This window comes from Cylas formicarius, unplaced genomic scaffold, assembly GCF_029955315.1.
Source record: "Cylas formicarius isolate icCylForm1 unplaced genomic scaffold, icCylForm1.1 PGA_scaffold_6__28_contigs__length_40554024, whole genome shotgun sequence".
NCBI lineage: Eukaryota > Metazoa > Arthropoda > Insecta > Coleoptera > Brentidae > Cylas > Cylas formicarius.
Genome location: NW_026844347.1, coordinates 12,536,075 through 12,558,141, shown reverse-complemented (window position 1 = coordinate 12,558,141; position 22,067 = coordinate 12,536,075). Strand labels below are relative to the sequence as shown.

The following is a 22,067-nucleotide window of genomic DNA, read 5'->3' as shown; positions in this document are numbered from 1 at the left end:
TATTATAATTAATTATTTGTTGTGGCTGTGGGGTTGATACCTTTGTTGGATCCTGCTTTTTCCATCGTTGTACTTGAGTTGCAGGAGTGATTGTGTAAATTGCTAGCAAATGAGACACATTTGTTGTCGCTCCATTTGCGAATAACAATTTTATTGTTATAGTCAAATCGCCAATCACGTGAGCCTCGAACCTCCATTTCTAAAATTTTTGGTGAGATTGCAGAGCATTTTGCTGTTCTCGGATTGTACAAGTAACATGAATGCCTTTTTGATGTAGATCACACAGGAGATAATAATTTGTGAAAAAATTATCGAAATACAGTTTATGTCTCATAGAGTTTTCAATTACTTCTAAAATATTGGTGAAAACTCTGGTTCGTAAAGGTGTTTTGAGTTCGTCCCATTGATTTTTAGGCTCTTTGGTACAATAAAGTGAATAAAGTGAATATGAAGTAAATATCATCTTCATCGGTCAAGTCATCAACTTCCGGGGTCAATACTGCGATATCGACATCAATTTGTTTTGAATATATATATTCAACAGCCTGCTCCAATGTCTTGAAGGTTTTTCTGGACATAATTTCCAACAAAATTGAAATATCTGTAAATAAAGTAATTGTTTCAGAAATCAACCTTATCTAAAACCTAGTTAAATTAAATTTTATTAATGGTTTGATATGTTCTTGTAGCTGTTCACTATGAACAACTTCTAGTAAGAGTTCTATCTTAATAAAAAAATTATAATTTATTGACGTTAAAAACCGTATCAGATCTTACATTAACCAAATATCATATCAAATCAATATAGAAATATAAAATTAATTAAAACTTGGACGAATATTAATATTGATAAAATTGTCGAATGAGTAGCAGCAGTAACCATCCAGCAGAAGAGCTTTCACTTTATTGCAGAACTGATTTTTGGGTAATTCTCTAATGGTATAGGGTAACAAATTAATATTTTAAAGTGTCTACTTTTTCCGATCACAACATGATTAATTGCGAATATCAGCATGAGGATAAAACTTATTCCGTTTCATTACATTACCGTTGCAGAATAGATATAATATGAAGGTACTGTCAATCACATCACATCATCCTCATATATTTTAAATTCGCTATTGCCTTTTGACAGAACAGAAGCGCTCGTCATATGATGTGAATGCACTCAGATTAAAATTGAGTAACAGAAGAAACCCTGAAAAACCAGAAAAACCCTGCTGCGGCCTCCCGGAAACGAGCACCAATTCCGTATCTACGTAAGAGAATGCTGGACACAATATAATGTTTTGCAAAAATTGCACAGAACTATATAGAAAATCCTTTACTCTCAAAAGCAACTTGAAAACATACTCGAAGTAAGCAGTCATTTAAGAACATAAAATGTATCCAATAATTTTCCTGATCAGTGGTATAATAGATATTAAACACATGAGCCCTTAAATGTGAGAAAATACTTGTAGGTGGCACACCTATAAGTAACAGCTAAATTAAGCAAAAATTCTGTCCCATAAAAACTAAAAGCTACCTAACCTTTGTTTAGAAATCGGCAGTATTTACAACATAAAAACAAAAAACATCTTTAACATCCTGCATCCCGAAAAGAAAAATTTTGAGCAACACGTAATCTCTTACCTTAAAAATACTTGAGAACTGAATCTACGCAATTGAATATTGCATTATCTAAAATATTCTAAACTACAAAATAGCAAATTGCAATGTTATATGAAGTATTGCTTTCCAACTTTTTCTACTGAGAATTAATAGAAAAAAAAGTCCTCTTCTCTTATATATGGTACGCAATCAATTTTACCTTTCAACGCGTACAAGTAGCACCATAAAGCTTCGAACTGTAGACTGTTTTTAAAATATTAATCAAATCCATCTATGTTGTGCCCTATATTTTCAAATATTTCCAATAGTTGCTCGATGTAATTTGTTTAGGTAATTTGTTTTCGAAAACCTTGAGTGATAAAGACAAATAGTTGCCAGTTACAACCAAAACGCAAATTAGACTTATCAGAGTGTTTTTTTAGATAGCATTTTCCAAAGAAAACATGACAAAAAATATAAAAACAAATTCATATTTTATGTCTCAGTATTATGTGATGTTTCTAAAGGTCTTGCTAATTAATTTATTCCTAAAAATAAGGCATACAATATATATATATATATATATATATATATATATATATATATATATATATATATATATATATATATAAGAAGAAGCGAATTACAGTAACGGGGCTACTGGTAACACACAAACAAACTGTTAATTATTGGGATCACCCCAAACTTCGATGGATCGCCGTAAAGGGAGCAATAAAAGATGTTGAAGCTCAAAGCAAAGTGGCAATTTATTGTAATATCTAGCTTTCGCCCATGGATACAGGCTACATCAGGACACTAAGTCATATAGAGAACAAGAAAACACTTCATCAGAGTTAACAATCTAACCAAAAAATAGTGAAAAAACCTACTGATGATGAAGAACGCAACAAGCTAGAGTAATTATTTCTATCGTGTCAACAGTGTGAAATATTCGAAAGCGAGCCACTAGCATCACAAAGGAAATTTTGATAATTCAATTTAGTTCTCGTTGACTAAAGCACTTTAACTTAACTGGCCGTAGCATAAATGCTGGAATATACACTGCCCTTTAAAGCCTGTAAAACAAATCGTCCTAGAGAGAGCACTAGAATAGACTTTGTGGGCTTCACTTTCCCAAAAAACGTCATACATATTCTTTGTGTCATTTCGTACATCTCTCTGGAAACAACAAGAACAATCATTAATGGCGTTGGTTTTGGGTTTAATATCCTTATACGTATACATTCTGGGATATTAGGCTGTAACCTGATCAAGACATATGCGCCTAGTTCATCGGCTGATGAGGATGCAACCGAGCTTTTTTCAACGAACTAATGGTATATCTTCAGAATATCCCAAACAAATAGATTATTATGAACATGGGTGACCAAAATCAGATATCCTGTGTGGCTTTAATAATGCTCTTTCAATTGTAAGTACTCTATATTAACACAATCCCAGACATTCTGATGTAACCAAATCCATTTCATAATGATAAATACTCGTTAGAAACGCTCTATCACACAATCCAAGACTCTTCCTAGAGCCGACTTTTGTTCAGGCCACCAATCAATTTTTATAACTTTAAGGCAAAATTTCAAGGTATGTGCAAGAACCAAGCTTAGAAAATTTTGAACATTTCTAGAGTCAGTGCGATGAGAAATTCCAAAAAACACATTATCGACCTTATGAGTCGCACATACCAACAGATTTCTAGAACAATTCAGCCTGCAGACTAGATACGAATCTGAGAATACCTGTCTTCAAAATATCCATATTGAAAAACATGCTGATACAAACAATAGTAAAGAACTTTTTGATAGTGTCAAAATTCTTACCTGTAAATTTCAGCAGAATTTCTGGTCTGTCGAGGATGAAGAGGGTACCTTAGCTACATATCTTGACAAAGTTATACCTGTCTGTATGTTGCAGTTCGGAGCCTTTAAATGACAGCAATACCACAGACAGTGCAGTTCTAGAATCTGAAGTGGACGTATTGCTATCGAAAGTTAGAAAGAACAAATCAACAGGCTAGGATTGTGTCACTACCAATATCTTAAGACATCTGTGTTAATCCGGTGTGATAATACTACATTGTTTGTGGAATAAGAACTGGCACACGGGAGTATGGCCTGAGGGCCGGAAACAAACTATCCTTATCCCTCTTCATATGAAAGGAGCAACAGATCTCTGTAACGTTGTACTGATATAACAAAAAGTTGATCCAGCTGTACAAGCTTAAAAAATGAACCACAACACATCGGTCAAGATACTAATGACGATTATGATAAAGCACCAGTTTGTAAGGATTATAAAGCAAATATTGTTAGTTTTCTGTCTTCATTTCCGTCAATAACATTGGCATTTGTTGTATTAATTTTACGTTGTATTGTTTTGTTAATAGGATTACCTGTTAAAACTTAAATAATCATAGTTTTTTTATTGTTTTATTGTTTTAGGTCACGTTAAAGAGGATAAGTTACTATATAACTATTGGCAAGGCAGAATCCTTTGTATATTTAACACCCTTCTCTCACTGCAGGTTGCTCGTGGCCTTTAACATCTCAAGATATCATTTTTCCAATGTATATAGGTCTTGTAGTAGATCAAATGTCTTTTAATGGATTTCCGCAGATATTTTCATGTAATTCATTCGATATTTTTCAATCTATTCAGTGTATGTGAGCTCGAGATTTCCACGTGCAGAAACGGCAACATATATCAAAGTGCGTTTTTCTCTTTATCGAACAAGCAAACATCAGGTATATTGTGTTGTACTGGTTTTCGTTCATTATTCGTTTGTTTTCTATAGGAACCAAGGTGCCTTTCCTTTTTGTTCTTTGATAGCGATTTTTTTGGTTTATGTAACAAACTCACTGAATAGCACCTAAGCGCTGCAGCTCCTAATAGTAAGACTTTTGGTCTAGAAGTCATTATTACATATTATAAATAAAATAAGTATACATCAAACCACAAACCACAAAACAACTTATAAACTTTATGTTATTTTATATAGAAAAAAAACAAATCTCAAATGTCATCTGTGACAAAGGACTGAAAACAGCTTATTACTAGTACAAATGTAGAGTGTATTCTTGTTACGAAAATTATTGTGCACTGCGCAGGTGCATAGCGCAAATTTTTATGAAATTTAAATTGTTAAATACTATTATGTATCATAATATGCATTTTTTATGAAATAATCTTGAAATTTTTATAAAAAATTATTGTTATTATTTTCCGGGTAAATTTCAAAAATTCCGCTGAGTGTGAAACGACTTTTAGTTATACATAAATAGGGAGTGAACGTTTTTTGTATTACCTTAATAATATTCTCCATTTAAGTGCTGTAGCGCTTTTATAAGAAAAACCAAAACTCTCGACGAATAATTGTAAGGTTCTCGGGTTTTATAAAATAGGTAATCAAAAAGAACAGTTACCATTGTAGAAGAAAAACGAGGGATAAACCGCAGAGGGAAGATTGTACGGGGTGAGTCAGCGCTAGAATAAAGTTCATTATATCATTGGTCACAAAAGTTATGAAAAAACTTAAAATTATCATAAATTAAATTGTTTTGAAATTCTTCAACTTCTTTGTTAACAGCAATACGTATTTTCTAAAAAAATACTAGTTTTCACATTTGCAAAAAAAATACGATAGCGACATTATTTTTTAAGGCAGATAACTCGTATTTGACATTAGTGTTTTTCGAAGATGGCATGAAAAAATATGTGCAACGAAATTTGAATTAATTATATATATATATATATATATATATATATATATATATATATATATATATATATATATATATATATATATATATATATATATATATATATATATATATATATATATATATATATATATATATATATATATATATATATATATATATATATATCCTGCGAAACGTCTGCAGGATTCCAGTCGGATGCAGGATTTGCAGGATTCCAGTCGGAGTTCAACGAGCGAACGGATGATATCCAGGAATATAATGTCATCATCATATATATATATATATATATATATATATATATATATATATATATATATATATATATATATATATATATATATATATATATATATATATATATATATATATATATATATATATATATATATATATATATATATATATATATACTTTCCGATGTTAATAATGCAAACATTTAGAAATTTATTCTTATTTTCAAATTTTAAGTATTCATTAAAACATACAACCTTGAAAGCAAGATTTATCTATTTTTAGTTCTTTATTCGGTGCGAACTATCATTTACTAATCTAGGTCAGCGTTAAATACTGCATATCCTTGGGCTCCCAAGTTCGTAACTGCATACAAGCTTCCGGCACCTGGATATTCCTTCAGTTCTTCTTCAGTTAAGGACACTTTAGAAGTAGTGACGTATAGAATGTCAAGGTTGGGACCGCCCCACATCGTCGACGTAACATCTCGTGCGGGAATAGGAACCACCTGAAAAAATAATTCGTTTTAATTAAAAACGGAGCAATTTATCCCTCGAATATTAAAAAAAAAATCAACCAATCCCCAAAAGCTTAGCAGACGCCTGATGTACGAAATGAAATAAAAATTTGCTTTTTATAGATTCAAGAAGGAGTTGGTGATAAGACCTTGAAAATTTCATTATCACAATCATTAGCAAATAATAAGAAAAAACTGAATTGAACAACAATATTATTCTTCAAGTTCATCATTCATCGTTCATCATCAATGGGTCGCTTTCTCCCTTTCACCATACATATTGTAAGTTATTTTTTCATCAAAGTTTTTCTTTGCTCTTTATGAATTTCATAATTAATTTGCGAATTAAGCCAAATAAAAAATAATTTAATTTCATGGATTAATTCTAGTTTAAAAAATAAGTAATATTAACTAACTGTTTGTTTTGGTTAGTTTAGCGAACATGTTCCTGAAGTCTTCAAAAGAAACTTTCCGCTCAATCATTGTGTAATTGTGCATTTTCGGTTAAGAAAGTAGAAGAAAGTATTGCCTCTGCTATGCTATTAATATTTGGTTTATCTTGTTTACATCCTTAGAATAAGTTCTTGACATATTAATCAATCAATCAAATATTTTACAAAAAAGATGATTTTATGGCTATGAGGACGAGCGTAAAACATTTTTTCTAGCAATGGTGAAGTTTGTGGTCTAATAATCTTATTCACACAACAATATCCATTCAATGTTTCTACCTCATGGTTGTATAGACTTAGAATTTTTTTTAGAAGCTATGGAAAAATGCATGGTCTTTCGAGAAGAAGGATGTTTGTAATAAAACCGGACCTACTGGCTTTTGTTTTCAAGCTATTTCCAAAGTTGATATGACTCGCGAGTATATCATAGGTTTCGAATTGCGTTTGCGTTGAGTTTTATTTGCTCCTCTTTCTCCTCTAGCCCTGGGATGGGAAGCAATATCTCAGATTTCTACGGTGCGTTTCTAAACGCAAAAGAGTTACAAATCATTATTTAACTGTACAACTTAGAGGTCAAAGCCGTACTATATACGGATGGTATTCTACCTATGGTAATTGTCAGGGGTCCCGAGAGTGGTAGGTAGGCGGACCGGTAGTTCAACCACCTTTGCCCTTGTGTTTAAAATTATAATAACAGTCACTTTCCGACAGTTATGGGTAAAGGTAGTTAGTGAAAATAGAAAGGGTGCCTGAATTTCTTGCTGAGAAACGGATTACCAAAAGATAAAATCACTTTTAATAAAGAAAGATTTCGAAGAAAAAAGGGGAATATCTATTACTTGGACGAAACTTGGGTAAATTAGTATATTCCATTTCCATTTAAAATACACGGATAAAAGCACCTTTGGGAAAAAGTAAATGATAAAAAAAAATCTCACATTACTAGCAAAATATATTTGTCGGTACTGACTTATTGCCATTTCAATCAACATACGCCAGAAACTATCATGAAAACATGAATAATGATTTTTTGAAGACTACTTCAAGCAAATGTTGGATCTTAGTGCTGCTGGGTATATTATAGTCATCTAAAATGCCAGCTACCACCGAAGAAAAAATATGAGGTCATTTATTGCCTTACTTTAAGGAACTAATTTCAGAAAGATGTACTTCAAAGAAGCTACTCAGGATTGTAAATTGAAATAAACCTTTTTGCACGAAATATTTTTATCGACGAAATATCACAGCGAATTAATATGGGCGCAAGCAAAAGGGTTTGTTGATCGTTGAACCGCTCTTGGAAGAGAAACAAAAAAGGATTGTAAAAAATGGAATAAATGCTGTCATTTATACAGGGTTTTCGTGAATAGCACTCATTTTCTATTTGATAAGTACCATGAGATACATTTACAAGTAAGAACATTTTTGGGAAGAAAAGTAACTAACCCGTAACTGTTTTATACTTCTATAATTGACAGAACCACCTCCATCCAGAGCTATCCGATTGCATCAATCGTTGGTTTACTTTAAGGAATTAATTTCAGAGAAATGTACTGAACAAGAAGCTACTGGAGATTGTAAATTTATGTAAGTGTCTTTGTAACGAAATTTTATTATCGACGAAATATCATTGTGAATGATACCCGCCATAATTGGTATGGGCGCAAGTAAAAGAGTTGGTTGCGAGGCATTTCACCACTTTTAAAAGAGGGTACAATGGAGTAAGTCCGTCAAATAATTATATAATATGTTATTAATATAATGGGTGTTCTTTTTCGATGTATAGAACTTTAAGTTGGTATTACTGTTCAAGATGTCGACCGATTTAACAGCTGTGAAGTGATTTATTCTCAGTTTGGTTTGGCAATTCATCATGAATAGACTCACGCCTGAACAACGCTTGCAAATAGTGCAATTTTATTTCGAAAATAATGGTTCTGTGCGTAATACGTATCGCGCACTATGTCCATTTTATCCTCGACAAAATCGTCCATCAGAGCAGTTAATTAGATTAACCATGGGACGTTTTCGCACCACGTTTACTCTTATTGATAACTCGCATCCTCTGAGACGCCGTACGGTGCGTACAGAAGTAGCTATTGCTACTGTAGAGCGTAGCATTAAGGAAAGCCCGAATGAGTCCATCCGCCATCGAGCACAGGAATTGGATCTGTGTCCATCCACTTTATGGAAGATTTTGCGAAAGGATCTTGTGCAAGAATTGAAGCCAAACGATCATCAAGTAAAACATAGATTAGTCGAAATGAGATTGCCGTTGTTCCCGATGTATGTTGAAACACCGTTACATCCAGAAAAACTGACCGTTTGGTGCGCTTTATGGGCTGGTGGAATCATTGGTCCGTACTTCTTCAAAAACGATGATGGCCAGAACGTTACAGTCAATGGTAATCGGTATAGAGCTATGATTAATAACTCTTTCATTCCTGAATTGAATAACCATGATGTTCAGGAGATGTGGTTTCAACAAGACGGCGCAACATGTCACACAGCTCGTGCCACAATCGATTTATTGAAAGACACGTTTGATGACCGCCTAATTTCACGTTTTAGACCAGTGAATTGGCCTCAAAGATCTTGTGATTTAACACCGCTAGACTACTTTCTGTGGGGCTAGGTAAAGTCATTGGTCTATGCGGATAAGCCACAAACGCTTGACCATTTGGAAGACAACATTCGCCGTGTTATTGCCGATATACGGCCACAAATGTTGGAAAAAGTCATCGAAAATTGGACGTCCAGATTGGACCACATCCACACCAGCCGTGGCGGTCATATGCCAGAAATCACATTTAAAATGTAATGAAACAAGATTATCTTTCGGATAAATAAAATTCATGTCAATCGATTAATGCATCGTTGTTTTATTGCAACTTAAAGTTCTATACATCGAAAAAAAAACACCCCTTATAATTAATAAATGTATTATTCCAATAAACTACCTGTTGTAGTTGCAATTTATCTGAACTTCACGATGTACAAACGTTATTACTAGAGTATATTTCTGTTTTTGTTAGCTGAATATGAACTGCTCAATTTTTGAGTTTTAGTCAATACATATTACATCACACGATGTGTGTTTTCATTTTCTACCACCTAGCTGGTACTAACCAAAACTTATGGATAATTTTAACATTGTATTGTATCAACGCCGTGTGATGATGAAATACGCACGGAATAATGTGTTTATCTCAGAACACGTTTTTTTTATAAGGGGTTCTTGAGAATAACATTCATTTATTTTAGCACCATGCATTGGCTAATTTAAGTTTAGGTCGAATTTGAGATACACTTCCAGTAGGAAAATTTTTTGGAAAGTAAAGTAACTAACCTGTAAGAGTTCTCCACTTCTAGGGTCTACTTTGATGACGGAACCTCCTCCATACAAAGCAATCCAAAGGTTATCGTCCGTGTCGATGGTCATGCCGTCGGGTTGACCAACAACATTTGGTAATCCGGTCACGTTAATAGCAACACGCGGATTCGATATCTCTCCCTTTTCATCGTCGTACTGATATTCCAAAACCTGAAAAGCAAATTTCATTTACTCGACATTAGATTAAAGTCAGAAAATTCAAAACAATCTTGTTATATTTTTTAAATATTTGACCAAACATGTGAATGACAAGTTTCCAAAATTTTCCAAAAAAATATTGTATGACTGGGATAGTTAACTCCATGATAGAAGTAGGAAACTTCGTGATAAAAAACTAATAAGAGATAAAAAAGTTTTCATAGTTTTTAGCATCAAAGAGGAATTTCCACATGTCAACATATTTGAAGGAAACTTTTTAATCATCTTCTGAAACTATAAGTTATTTTCTACTGTTGATGTGCTGTATCTGCTTGCTGGTAATTATTGTGATATGGTACAAGCCAATATGAACTGTATATCTATTCCGTTTCATTTTTTTTTGAGATTATTATAGTATGTTCCTCTACAAAATTCACAAAGAAAATCGTCATCGTCGCGACCTGGTTGGTTATTGTTTTTTCTTTTGGTTTGGTAAAGCAATGTTTGATAATAAAGAAGATACTTTGGACTTAAGTGTATGTAAAACTTCTATGTTTAAGCATTTTGCTCTACAGTCCCTCTTTTTCCTATTTGTGGAAGAAGGTCGATTGTTGGAACAAGCTGTAAGAAGCTCATGGTTAATTTAGTTTCCAGCTGCAAGTGCAGATGGAACTGGAATAACATTTTTGTCAAAAGGCCAATCTGAATATGAATACGGGGTTTAAAATCGGCTTTTCTGGATTTCTCCTCGTAAACTCAAGCCCTCTTAATAATTTATAAATCCCAATGCCCAGTATGTAATTCCATTTTTAGATTCAACGGTTTTTAATATAAATACGAAATTTTGTTACTTTGCATCGTAAACTAAATTTCCGATTGTTATGTAAAATGGTTTTCCCATGATTTTCTAAAAAATAATTTTTATATCCAAATTTGGTAAATAGAGTGGTAACAGATATTGCACAGACAGTTTTTAAACTTTTAATACATACGATTTAAAAACCTGAAGTTGGCATGTGGTTCGAATAGATGTTGCAATGCTTCAACGTTCCAAATATTTTTAAAATAAAGATCAAAGCCACTTGTAGCCGCAACCCAATTTTCAAATGAATATCTGTTTCCACTCTCCATTTATTTCTAATATGGCATCGAGTTTGGATGAAAGTTGTATAGAAGTCCTGCTTATATTGATGATTTAGGAACTTTTGAGGCGACGATAAAAAAATATATTGAGATGGACTGGCTACTGATCCAAATCCCATGAAATGGTCAACAAAAAACGAATTACATAAGTGGAGATCGCTGTTTAGAAAGAAAATGAAACAAAGCACACCTGTGTGCATTACATTTTGGGGCATGCACGGAAGATCATTCTCTTCAGTACGAAAATGTAATAATTTTGAATAATAGTGATAGTACAGACTGAAACTATTCTACGCAAAATAATATTTTGTGTTTCCTTCCAATTTCCTTACCACTTCCCTGGATTATTTTGATTTTTAATTAGCATTATTTATCATGTGTCGGACTATACGTGATATTTGAGTGGAACGGGTGTGAATTTCCCATTTCATAACTTTATATTTTATCTTAAATAGCCTATAGTTACATTTAGCAAATATAAATGGTGAACGAAACCATGAAATTCTGACGGCAACTTTAATACTACATACAGTTACACTTGATACACAGTTTACACTTGATAACCGGTAGTGATACAACTGTCCGAAACGTTGTGTAAGTTAAAAATAAAGACAATGGAAGGTCGACATCATTTTAGTATTTTTCAACTTTAATACTCTTACCAAACTGGAAAAAAATTATAAAAACCGGCCGGAAACTCCCAGGCATATTGCCGAAGCTTTGCCATTCTTGCTTCTACTGACTAGGTTTTGTCTGCAACGTTTTGAACTGTGCTAACAGCTTTTAGTAAATCAATGCTAAATAATGCTTGCCAGCTCTTGGTTTATCTCCAAACTCCAAACCATTAGAATCGCCAGTACCGCACGAAATATTTTCAAAACAGCACAAAATCACGGTATAACGATCAGATAAGCAATAACAAACCAAGAAAAAACTCTTCAAATATTATTTTTTTCAAATTTCCATGTTTTTTTTTTCATATTTCTGATTATTGCAGTTTATCAGATCTATACTTTTTCTCAACTAATATAATAGCGTTACAAGATACTCGTGCTTTCATTTTATCTTGTTTTAGACAGTGTACCAATTGCTATAATCGAGAGGAGGTCCTTTTAACTTTTTTGATATTTTGATTAATAAAAATGAATTAAATAAATTAAATAATAAATAAAATAAAATAAAATTAGAAATAAAGTCACAACTACTCGTCTTACTTGGTAAGTTGGGCTGTCGATGTAATAAAATTTGTCGTTGGCCTTATTCCAAGCCAATCCGTTGCTGATTGTTACGGGCGCAATTACAACGGCAGGATTGGCAAGGTTGTCTTTCGTAATTTTGTAAACAACCCCTTCGTTTTCCTTTGTCTCCCCTGCGGCATTCGAACCTCCCATGGTACCTAAAATTAACCTTCCTATAGTACTAATTCTTATCTTACTAAATATTATTATATATATTACTATTAAATATATAAATATTATAAATTTTTATTAAATAAATAAATATTATCTTGTAAATATTACTAAATATTGTGTAAAGTTTCCCATATATAAAAAAAATATTTCAAAAATATTAAATCTCTTCGCAATTTATTTGTTCATGAAGAAAAAAATGTATCAAATACTTGTGAAAACATATATCAAATATTTTATAGATATTGTTATTATTTTTCCAAAAACATTTTTTCCCAGTATAAAATACTGAAAATTCCTCAATTTTACTTCATTCGCATATTTTTAATTGACTTAATTTGTAGAGCAGATACCATATTATTATTATTATTTAATTTCCTCTACGTATAAACAAGTCACAATTGCGAAAAACAACATTTTTGTAAATTCATATAATTATTTTATAAATCCAATGTTGATGAACTTTTGTTTGCGTAACGCCTATTATATGTATATTTCGATGTGTATAAAATATAATTCAAAAAGCACGCTTTGTTCGCTGCACCTTCCTACCACTTTTCACCCTCCCGACAACAATCCAACTAAGGCAAACACCAAACTGTCAAACATAAACTTGGTCGAAACGAAACCACTTGTGTCCACTTATTAATTGTTTGCAAAGTAAATGGTTAGTTAGTTTAGTTACAAAGGATTTTCTGTTGGTCCCATATATACATTATACATAATTAAATACAAAAATTGTAGTATATAATGCAATGAATACAGAAAAAACATATTTTTTGTAAATAAAAGGTAGATATAGAAAATTGGTTAATACTCTGTAGCGAAGCAAGTTGCATATGAAAAATATGTGTCTACTTCTTTTCATTTTACTATAATCAACTTAGGCAAAGGTGGTGCCCCATCCTACATAGCCTAAATATTTAATAGAAACATCTTTAAAATATTGCATACATATTTACATTAAACGTTTTAAAACATAATATATTAATTATTTAGTTCATATATATACCATATATTTTGACATATATTTATTAAAACATATATTACAAATATATAAAAATCTGTTACTCCAATATTTATTAAACATGTATAAGAAAATATTTATAAAATATTCTGTGCTATCAGGGATAGATCTTGTACCAGTCTGCACATAGTGAAATAAACTACCTGATAAAATAATCGACTACGCAATATTTTGATAACAAATATTGTAATGTATCAACAATTGAAATAACCTGCAGATGGCAATTTTCATGTGTGGTTTAAAAATTTTATATGAAAATGAAATATTACTACATGTTAGGCCATTTTTTAAAATTTAATTAAAACTTTATTGATATTTTTGAACGAATTTGTAATGTTTTATGTACGATACAAAAAGAGACGTTTTTAGAAGATGAGTTCGCGGCGACTCCGAATATTGTTTTTCTTACTCAATGAATGAAATTTTAAAGTTTTAAAACCAACCAACTAACCAAAATACTAAAGACAAAAAATTTGGAGAGCTTATATAAATAACATCGAGATGTTTATTTGTACTTTTATTTTTACATTTATAAATTTTATCATAGTTTGACGTCATAGTATCTATAGCGAGTAGAATGTTGAAAAATGTTAAGTTTATATCAGGCAATTTGTCTGGACTGTCATAAAGTATGTGTGTGTATTCTTTATGATTTACCAGTAATATTATGTTTGGTTTTGTCTAGGAAATATTACGTAAAAAAACGAAGAACCTTTGCATGATTTAGAGTGGTAAAAACCTTGAAGGATATGAATTTTACCTCAGATAAGCATAATCGCTAAATTGTTAGCGAACAAAATACTTGAAAAGTATAAGACAACCCCGCATGAAGCAGAAAAATAATCTTTATCTTGATACGTAGATTGATGAGGGTTATATAGTACCAAAAATATGGTAAGATCAGTAGTCTTGGAAAGCGGATTTGGTTTCGGTACTCAACATAATGCACAAACATTATAATTCACAGGGTACATGTACTACAGGGTTCTATTACTATTCTTAGATAATACTTACAATAAGGTTTACATTAACATTTAATTAAATAATTAAATAAACATGAAAAGGAGAAAAATAGCAAAGTATCCTATCAAAATTATTATTGGTGAAATATGTCTATGCTGCTAATTATACTTCTTTTGCATTTGAGTGATTAGGAAGCTTATTGCGTAATTGCCGATCTTCTTTAGCTTAGTTTCTTTCTAGTTTTGGAAAACTTTTTTTTATGTTTTCTATACTAAACACGTGCTTTCGAATTTTGACCTAAAACGTGTTTTATATAAATTTTGGATTACTGACATTTCTAGAAACTCGCATTTTAAAACCAAACAACACAACAAAACTAATACCTTTTTTTTTAATATTTTTTATTGTGTTCATGTGTTTAAAATACATTCCATGCCAAACACGTAAATTCCAAGTTTAACCTAAAACTCGTTTTACATAAATTTTGGATTATTCAAATTTTTAGAAACTCTCATTATAAAACCTAAGTTTCGCTAAGAATTATTAACTTTGATTTCAATATGTTTCTCAAACAATAATTTCAGATACTTAACATCAGAGATAGCTTTCTGGAACCTTATGGAACTTAATATCACCAACAAAGAATGCAAACTTGGTATTGGAAACAATGCTTGGTATTGTGTCAGATAAGCGAAAACAAGAGGGGACCAAGGTGGGCTCTTTGAGGAACTCCAAGGGTCAGAGTCTACATCGTTAGCCTTAAAAAACTAATAATTTTCAACTGTAAGATACGAGTGACAAAGTGTACACCATGTACACCAATATTAAAGTATCATTGGACACGGAAAGTACTTTGAAAAAAATGTAAAATATCTTTGAACTGATTGAAAATTTTACATCTACATTCGATTGTTATCAAGAAACACTAGCTTTAAACAAACGTATTAGACATGTATTGAAAACTAAAAAGTAGCTTACCAATCCACAAGCGTCCTTCTTTGTCTGCCTTGCCGTCATTAAATCTGGAATCCGGGAACTGTTTGGAGATTTCCGTCAAAGCCTAAGATAGAGAATTCAGTTGACCAATATGCGACTATGGCGCATCTTTTGCTCCTCATCGCTAATTCACGACACGTTACAATTTCCAAAGCAAACGAAAAAAAAAACACGAAAAAAGTTTGTGTCCACAAAGATACTAAAAAAGTCGTAGTACTTCCAAATATTGAGTTTTTGAATTGTAGTAGGTGTACCAAATTACAATTCGTTATACTTAAAAACTCATTTTATCTATTAAATTTAATTTACTCGTTCTGTGTAACAATTGTTCATTTTTACAATAAATAGGTTAAAATTTTTAATTTTTAATTTTACAAATGGTGGTCACATTAAAAGTCACTGTAAAATATATGTAATGCTTTTCTGGGGCATTCTATTCTCTTCTATGCAAGTACAAAATGGAATCACGTAGCAACTCTGCGATTTACAATTTTTGAGGCAGATTAAAAAGCTGAAAATGGAAGCCAACATGAATGAACAAAATTCCTGACTCAAATTAACATAATATACAGGGGGTTCTATTTTTAACGTTCTTAATAGTTATCTAAGTGGTTGCTATATATGCGCTACTTTTTGACTTTTCTGGAATTCCATAGCAAATTTGTTCTGTAGAGTTTTTTTTTAGGCCATCTGGTATACTTCAACTGTTTTGCTTTTAATATATGTGCTGTTTCGTTAAGATAACCTCTAGCAACACCATATTTAAGAACTAACTAAACTAGAAAAACTAAACCAGCAGGGTTTTCGGATGTTTAAGACCTTTTTACTGGATTGAAGTTAAATCCGGGATCTGTGTTTATTACATATATTAAGTATATTATTTATTTACCTGTTCTTTTCCCAAGTTGTTTCTGCCGTCCCAGCCAACAGCAACCAACGTCCTATTGACTCCGACTACGAACAAGCTTTCGTTGGACTTCGACGGAATGATGGGGGTAACTTCTCCGTTCAAATGGGCCACATAATGTTCATCGGAATCGTAGAAGTAACTATGGATGTTGCCCACGTGGATATCGACGAAATATAGGGCGTTGGTCCTTGGATCCCATGTCGGTTCTTCGCCGTGTTCCAACGGTTCAGTGAGTTGGTAAACGGCTGGCCCATTGAAGGCTTCGCCCAATCTAGAACGAAGTGTGAGTCGATATAGATATAGGGAACGTCCGACGACATGACTGCCATAACTTAGGAGTGTATTCCTGGTGTGATTTCAAGTTGAAAATGTCAAATAAACATGGACACCCGGAACTCTAAACTAAGTGAGCTAGACCATTTAAAAAGAAACCGCTTTATTTAATTAGTTTAAGTAGTATTAAGGTCCAGGTGGCTGGAATCTCATATATCGTGACAGTCAATTAGATTAATTTTGTGGGTTTATTTTCCTGTGTTACAATAAAATACTCTTCGGAGCCTGAGACGGTCAGCAGAGCTACACTTCAATTCTAAGAAAAGCTATACTATCTATACAACAGCAACTAGGCGGATATTTTGAATAACTAATTCAATAAAATAAAATAAAACAAAAAGTAAAGGGGTTATTTTTAAATGGTTGAAATTTCAAGTACTTGTAGCTCAGTTAAGATAGCGTTCCGGATATATGTTTATTTGACATTTTTAAGTTGAAATCACCCCAGCAACACACTCCCAAACTATGGCAGTCATGTCGTGAGACAACCTGTATAATTTTGTAACAGGATATATAATTTTTTTATTTCATAGCGACATCTGAGGAATTCTGAAAATTTATTTTTTTATGGTAACTCGTCGTATATCGAATTGCAGTAAGCAGAAAATATAAGGGGTGGGTCAATAAATAGACTTAGAAGATACTTTGTATGAACTGAACTAGAAAGTAGCTAGTACCAATAAAGTACTTCTTAAGTCTAAAATTTTACTTTTTGTTAAATATGGAGGCAGAGGACAAAAAATAAACGTTTGGGCAGATATTTTGAATTTCAAAATTATTGGACGTTATTTCTTCCTTTAAAATCTTACCGGTGCCCGATATATACAAATTGTTAAAAAATACTTAATTCCTACTCTAATAGATTCTTGTCCAAAGCCAAATCAATAGAATTGTGCTCCGCCCCATTTGGCTGATGTGCGTGAATATTGAAATATGGTATTTCGAGGACAAAGAAGTCATACGAAGGGTTCAATTCAAATTATAGAAAATGTCAGGAATAATAAAATAATAATAAATAAAAAATAAATAATAAAATAATTTTTTTGAAATGTCCTCTTTCTATAAATTTTCTCACTGTGGATATTGTAATCAGTCTATTTTGGGTAAACAAATTACAAACTTCTCGTTTTATCCACTTTATTTACTATTAGAAATGTAATTGTGACAATTTAAGAACTTTACTGGCACTAGTTTAATTTCAAAATTAAATTTCTCTTTTGCTCATAAAATTAAAAAAGAATTCGAAAATGGATTGTAAAAAATGGTTTTCCATTTCAAAAAAGGAACTTCTATTTTTTGACCCGGTCTGTATATCTCATATTCACAGCAAGAAATGTGCAAGAAAAATGTGTACGACCATTTTTCTTGAAATCCAATACCTAATTTTAAAATGAGTTTGTTCCATATATTAGCCGTTCACTGCATATTCTGAAAATTTGTAGAAAAAATCATATTTCATATAAATAAAAATGAATATTGATTATATTTGAATGAAGTTGAATCGAAAATCCGATCAAATTTACATTGTTATTTGCAACAGTTCTTTACGATTTGACATAAAAAAATTTAACTCACATTTTACTAAACATTATTTTTTGCGAATTATAAGAACAGCAAGAGCAAAAGAGGTTTTAGAGTCATAAAAATTGATATTTTCAATATGAACTAAAAATACTTTCGTAGGTTTCCCAATTCCATTTTTTGAAATTTTAGAAACTACTGTTTTCTCATAATCAATCTGTACAGAAATAGTTCTGATGACAAGCCTTAGAATTGTACAATTATACAATACTCACCGGCAGCACAAGAGAACAAGTACTGTAAGGGATAACTGGCGAAACATCTTCAATGAGCAGTGGGATTCGAAAATAAAATTACCTGTGAGGAAAGTGTTTTAATACATTATCATGACCAGGAAACAATAATAATAATTGGAGATAACCGATAGATTTCTGATAAAACAGTTGAATACGTGTGCATTGTCCAAAAAAAATATCTTTTGTTTTCGGAGCTGAGATTCGTCTAATTTTACACCAACTTAAGTGATCAGACTAAATTTTCAAAATTATCCAATCTGGTGAAATGACGTAAGAGTTTTCTAGTGCATTGTACAGATAATCTATTGTCGATCTTTAAGACTGAGAAATTTTATCCATTCAATTATGTTTGAAAAATACGAAATGTCACTTGAAATTTAGCCTACGGTTTAATCAGAAGTACTTCGAAATTTTGAATGAAATTCTCTCCTAATATTTCATCATTCCTGACTTCGATCAGTTTGATTTCAAAAAAATATTCAATTAGTACATATAACAATCTCCATTGGACTTCAAATTGATTTTGAAACGGAAACCACGTAAGCAGCATCAATGATTTTAATACTCCAATATTCTTCAGACTTGTAGATTCTTTATTTATGATATCGTCAGAAAAGAGTACCATATTTAGCCGTCATTCAAGGTCACTGGTCAAACAATATCTTGATGTGGCAAAAATGAGTTTATTTATTTGGAACGCCTTATAGCTTTAATCAGCAACCAACAGTTTTAAACCACTACCGTATGATATTAGTTTGTACGTAAGCCATTTTGGTTGTAATTTTTACTTTAAAAGTCGCATTTATTTTCCTGAAATGTTAACTGTTGACTTTGAGAAAATCTTTTAGAAATCAATTTTCTAACCAAGAAAATAACTGAAAATTAAATGGTTCTTTACCATGTGATGATAAGGATGATGATTTCAATCCAGTGTTTTCTAAGATATTGTACTTAGTGTTACAGTGATTGTCAAATTATCAATCAAAAGTGATAAATCAATTAACCAAAAAAAGCAGCAGATAAAAACAAATTAGATAAATAAACTGAGGATCAGAAATCCACAATTTTAGTTTTTGCAAAGCAGCACGCATGCGTGCAGCAACTGATGTGTGACTGATTAATGTCAGAACTGACTCACGTCATAATACCATGGAGAAAATCTACCAAAAATATCCGATCGTTCCCAAACCAGTGACTAAAGAACCGGATATATTCGAAATGGCTCGTGACAGTCGTTTAGAGTAGAGTAGAATATTATGGTCTGTTAGTATAATCCAGCACGCGATAAGTGGTCGTAATTGCCTGGCCTATCATAAGCGGAGGGCACTTTACCCTCATTAGACCAAGTAATAAACCAATAAAAAAACCGATGTGCAAGCATTTATCAGTACAGGGAGGTAATTTTATTTTAATAGTGTAGTAGAAGAACAATTCGGAATGGAGAAGAGTAACAAACCAAAAAGAAAGTGTCTTTTGAGTATGTTTATAGTTATTAGTATATGAAAGTAACATTAATATACTTATATTTTTATTTTTATTATCGGACTTTGCAAATTGCAAATACTGTTTCTACGTTTTTTCGAAGTAATGCCGAGTGAATTTGCAAGTAAGTGTATGTATGAAAGTAATCAAATTTCGTTACTTGAATCCTTGAAGCAGAAATGAAAAGAAAATGGCCGATTTACTGGCAATCGTGAAGCAGTGCGCCGATTTACAAATATCGACAATCGTGATGGGGATGGATGCTAAAATACTTAACCCAAATTCATTAGTTTCGCGTAGGAAAACGATATATATTTTATTTAAACCAGACTTGGTTCGACACCCCTGGCACTATGAAGAAAGGGTGAATTTGGCTTTTTTTGCTAGTTGTCACAGCATTCTAGCTAAGAAGGTAGCAACAATCAGCAGCAAAACCTTTCCAGCAAGCATGGCTATTATTTACTTATACTTAAAAAAAATCGTACCAGAAAAGTTCGCCAATTACATGACGTGGATGCCTTGCCATTAATTCTTGGAGGATATATTTATTTTCAGCAAGATGGTTGCCACGCTCACAACGCACGGATTGTAAGTGAACTTCTAAATGAAAAGTTTGGACAATTTTGAATAGAAACTAGAGGCCACAGATCGTGTGATCTCACTCCTCTAGGTTTTTTTAATACGACAGATTAAAAGGACTATACTTGAATATAGAATTTTGATACTTGTCATTCATTACGAAAAAAGTGCGGCGCTCAATTATAACAAATTTTTTAATTAATTCACAATATTAAAAATAATATCTAACATTAAATTTGAAATATTAAACGGTTCTTAGGTTTCGTGTTTTTCACTTCAAAGTTTTCCATATGCCTTATATCCACCTTTTTTCATCACGTCAGATACCTAGGAATTTATATAGCTGAAAAAGAGTCGAAACAGGCATTTTTTTAAGACCATAGCCAACTATGATTGCGATATAAAATAAGTTGTATTCATTTAGAAGAGAACGACCTGTGTTACATACTTTAGAAAAAATCTGAGTTCGCATTTGCCTTAAAAAATTAATAAATATAATGTTTTTATATGTATGAAGTGGAAAGTAATTATAAAAAACTTGGGACAATGTAAAACCATTAAATATATCTTTGCATGATAGTGACAGCACAGATTCAAACCATTTTAAATTACTAATTTTATTTAATAAGAAATTATTATTTATATAATTAAAGCTCTACAGTACGCAATACAACAAAATGCGTAAACGTAAATAGCATTGCCGCCAGTCATAACCATTTATCGTGTGTCGGACTATACCTATATAAAACGAACAATGTCCTCCACGCCCAGTCAAAATTGTACTTCAACAATTATTATAAATAATTTTAAAGAGATCGATAAAAAGATCACATCTGCAACAGTGATATTAACTTAAAAAAAAAAAAGTTAACTTACCACCCAACGATCAAATTGCAAATAAAAACACCTTGCTAGATTTGTTTATTTTGTCTATTGTAAACAACAATCAAAACCGCAGAACATGTGCGTTCAACATCAGTCGCAATGTGCATGAAAACCCATTCTTTTGTGCTCAAGGCCAGCTTGTCGGAGGTTGGAGTGTAGGATATTCACCTTCTGAATGATTGGGCACTGTTTGTTATCTTGATGGTTGCAATTTCGTAAAAAAACGAGCGCTCATTATTCACCGATTGAGGTATTTCGCGAATCTGTTTATAACAATTCCAAATAAAATCCATATTTTAACCGTACGTAACCACAATTTTTGATACCTCCCCAGAACCCCCTGAATTACCATGCAGTTTTATAAAAAAATACTCATTTTTTTCAGGCCAATTCCAAGAGCTTCGTGAAAACAAATGTCTAACAGATATTTAATGTTCATATTACAAATGATTATTAAA

At 31.9% G+C, this 22,067-nt stretch overlaps 1 protein-coding gene across 1 annotated transcript; it reads right to left on the bottom strand.

Annotated features, from left to right (window-relative positions):
* Positions 1 to 5,804: 5,804 nt before the first annotated feature.
* LOC132703287 (regucalcin-like) lies at positions 5,805 to 21,722 on the bottom strand. The gene is made up of 7 exons (XM_060672442.1): positions 21,601 to 21,722; positions 18,643 to 18,724; positions 16,493 to 16,784; positions 15,586 to 15,667; positions 12,423 to 12,604; positions 9,883 to 10,077; positions 5,805 to 6,072 (listed from the first exon to the last, which is right to left on the bottom strand). The coding sequence occupies exons 2-7, from the start codon at positions 18,687 to 18,689 to the stop codon at positions 5,878 to 5,880; spliced, it is 993 nt and encodes a 330-aa protein (XP_060528425.1). The 5' UTR covers positions 18,690 to 18,724; positions 21,601 to 21,722; the 3' UTR covers positions 5,805 to 5,877.
* Between the last annotated feature and the right edge of the window lie 345 nt (positions 21,723 to 22,067).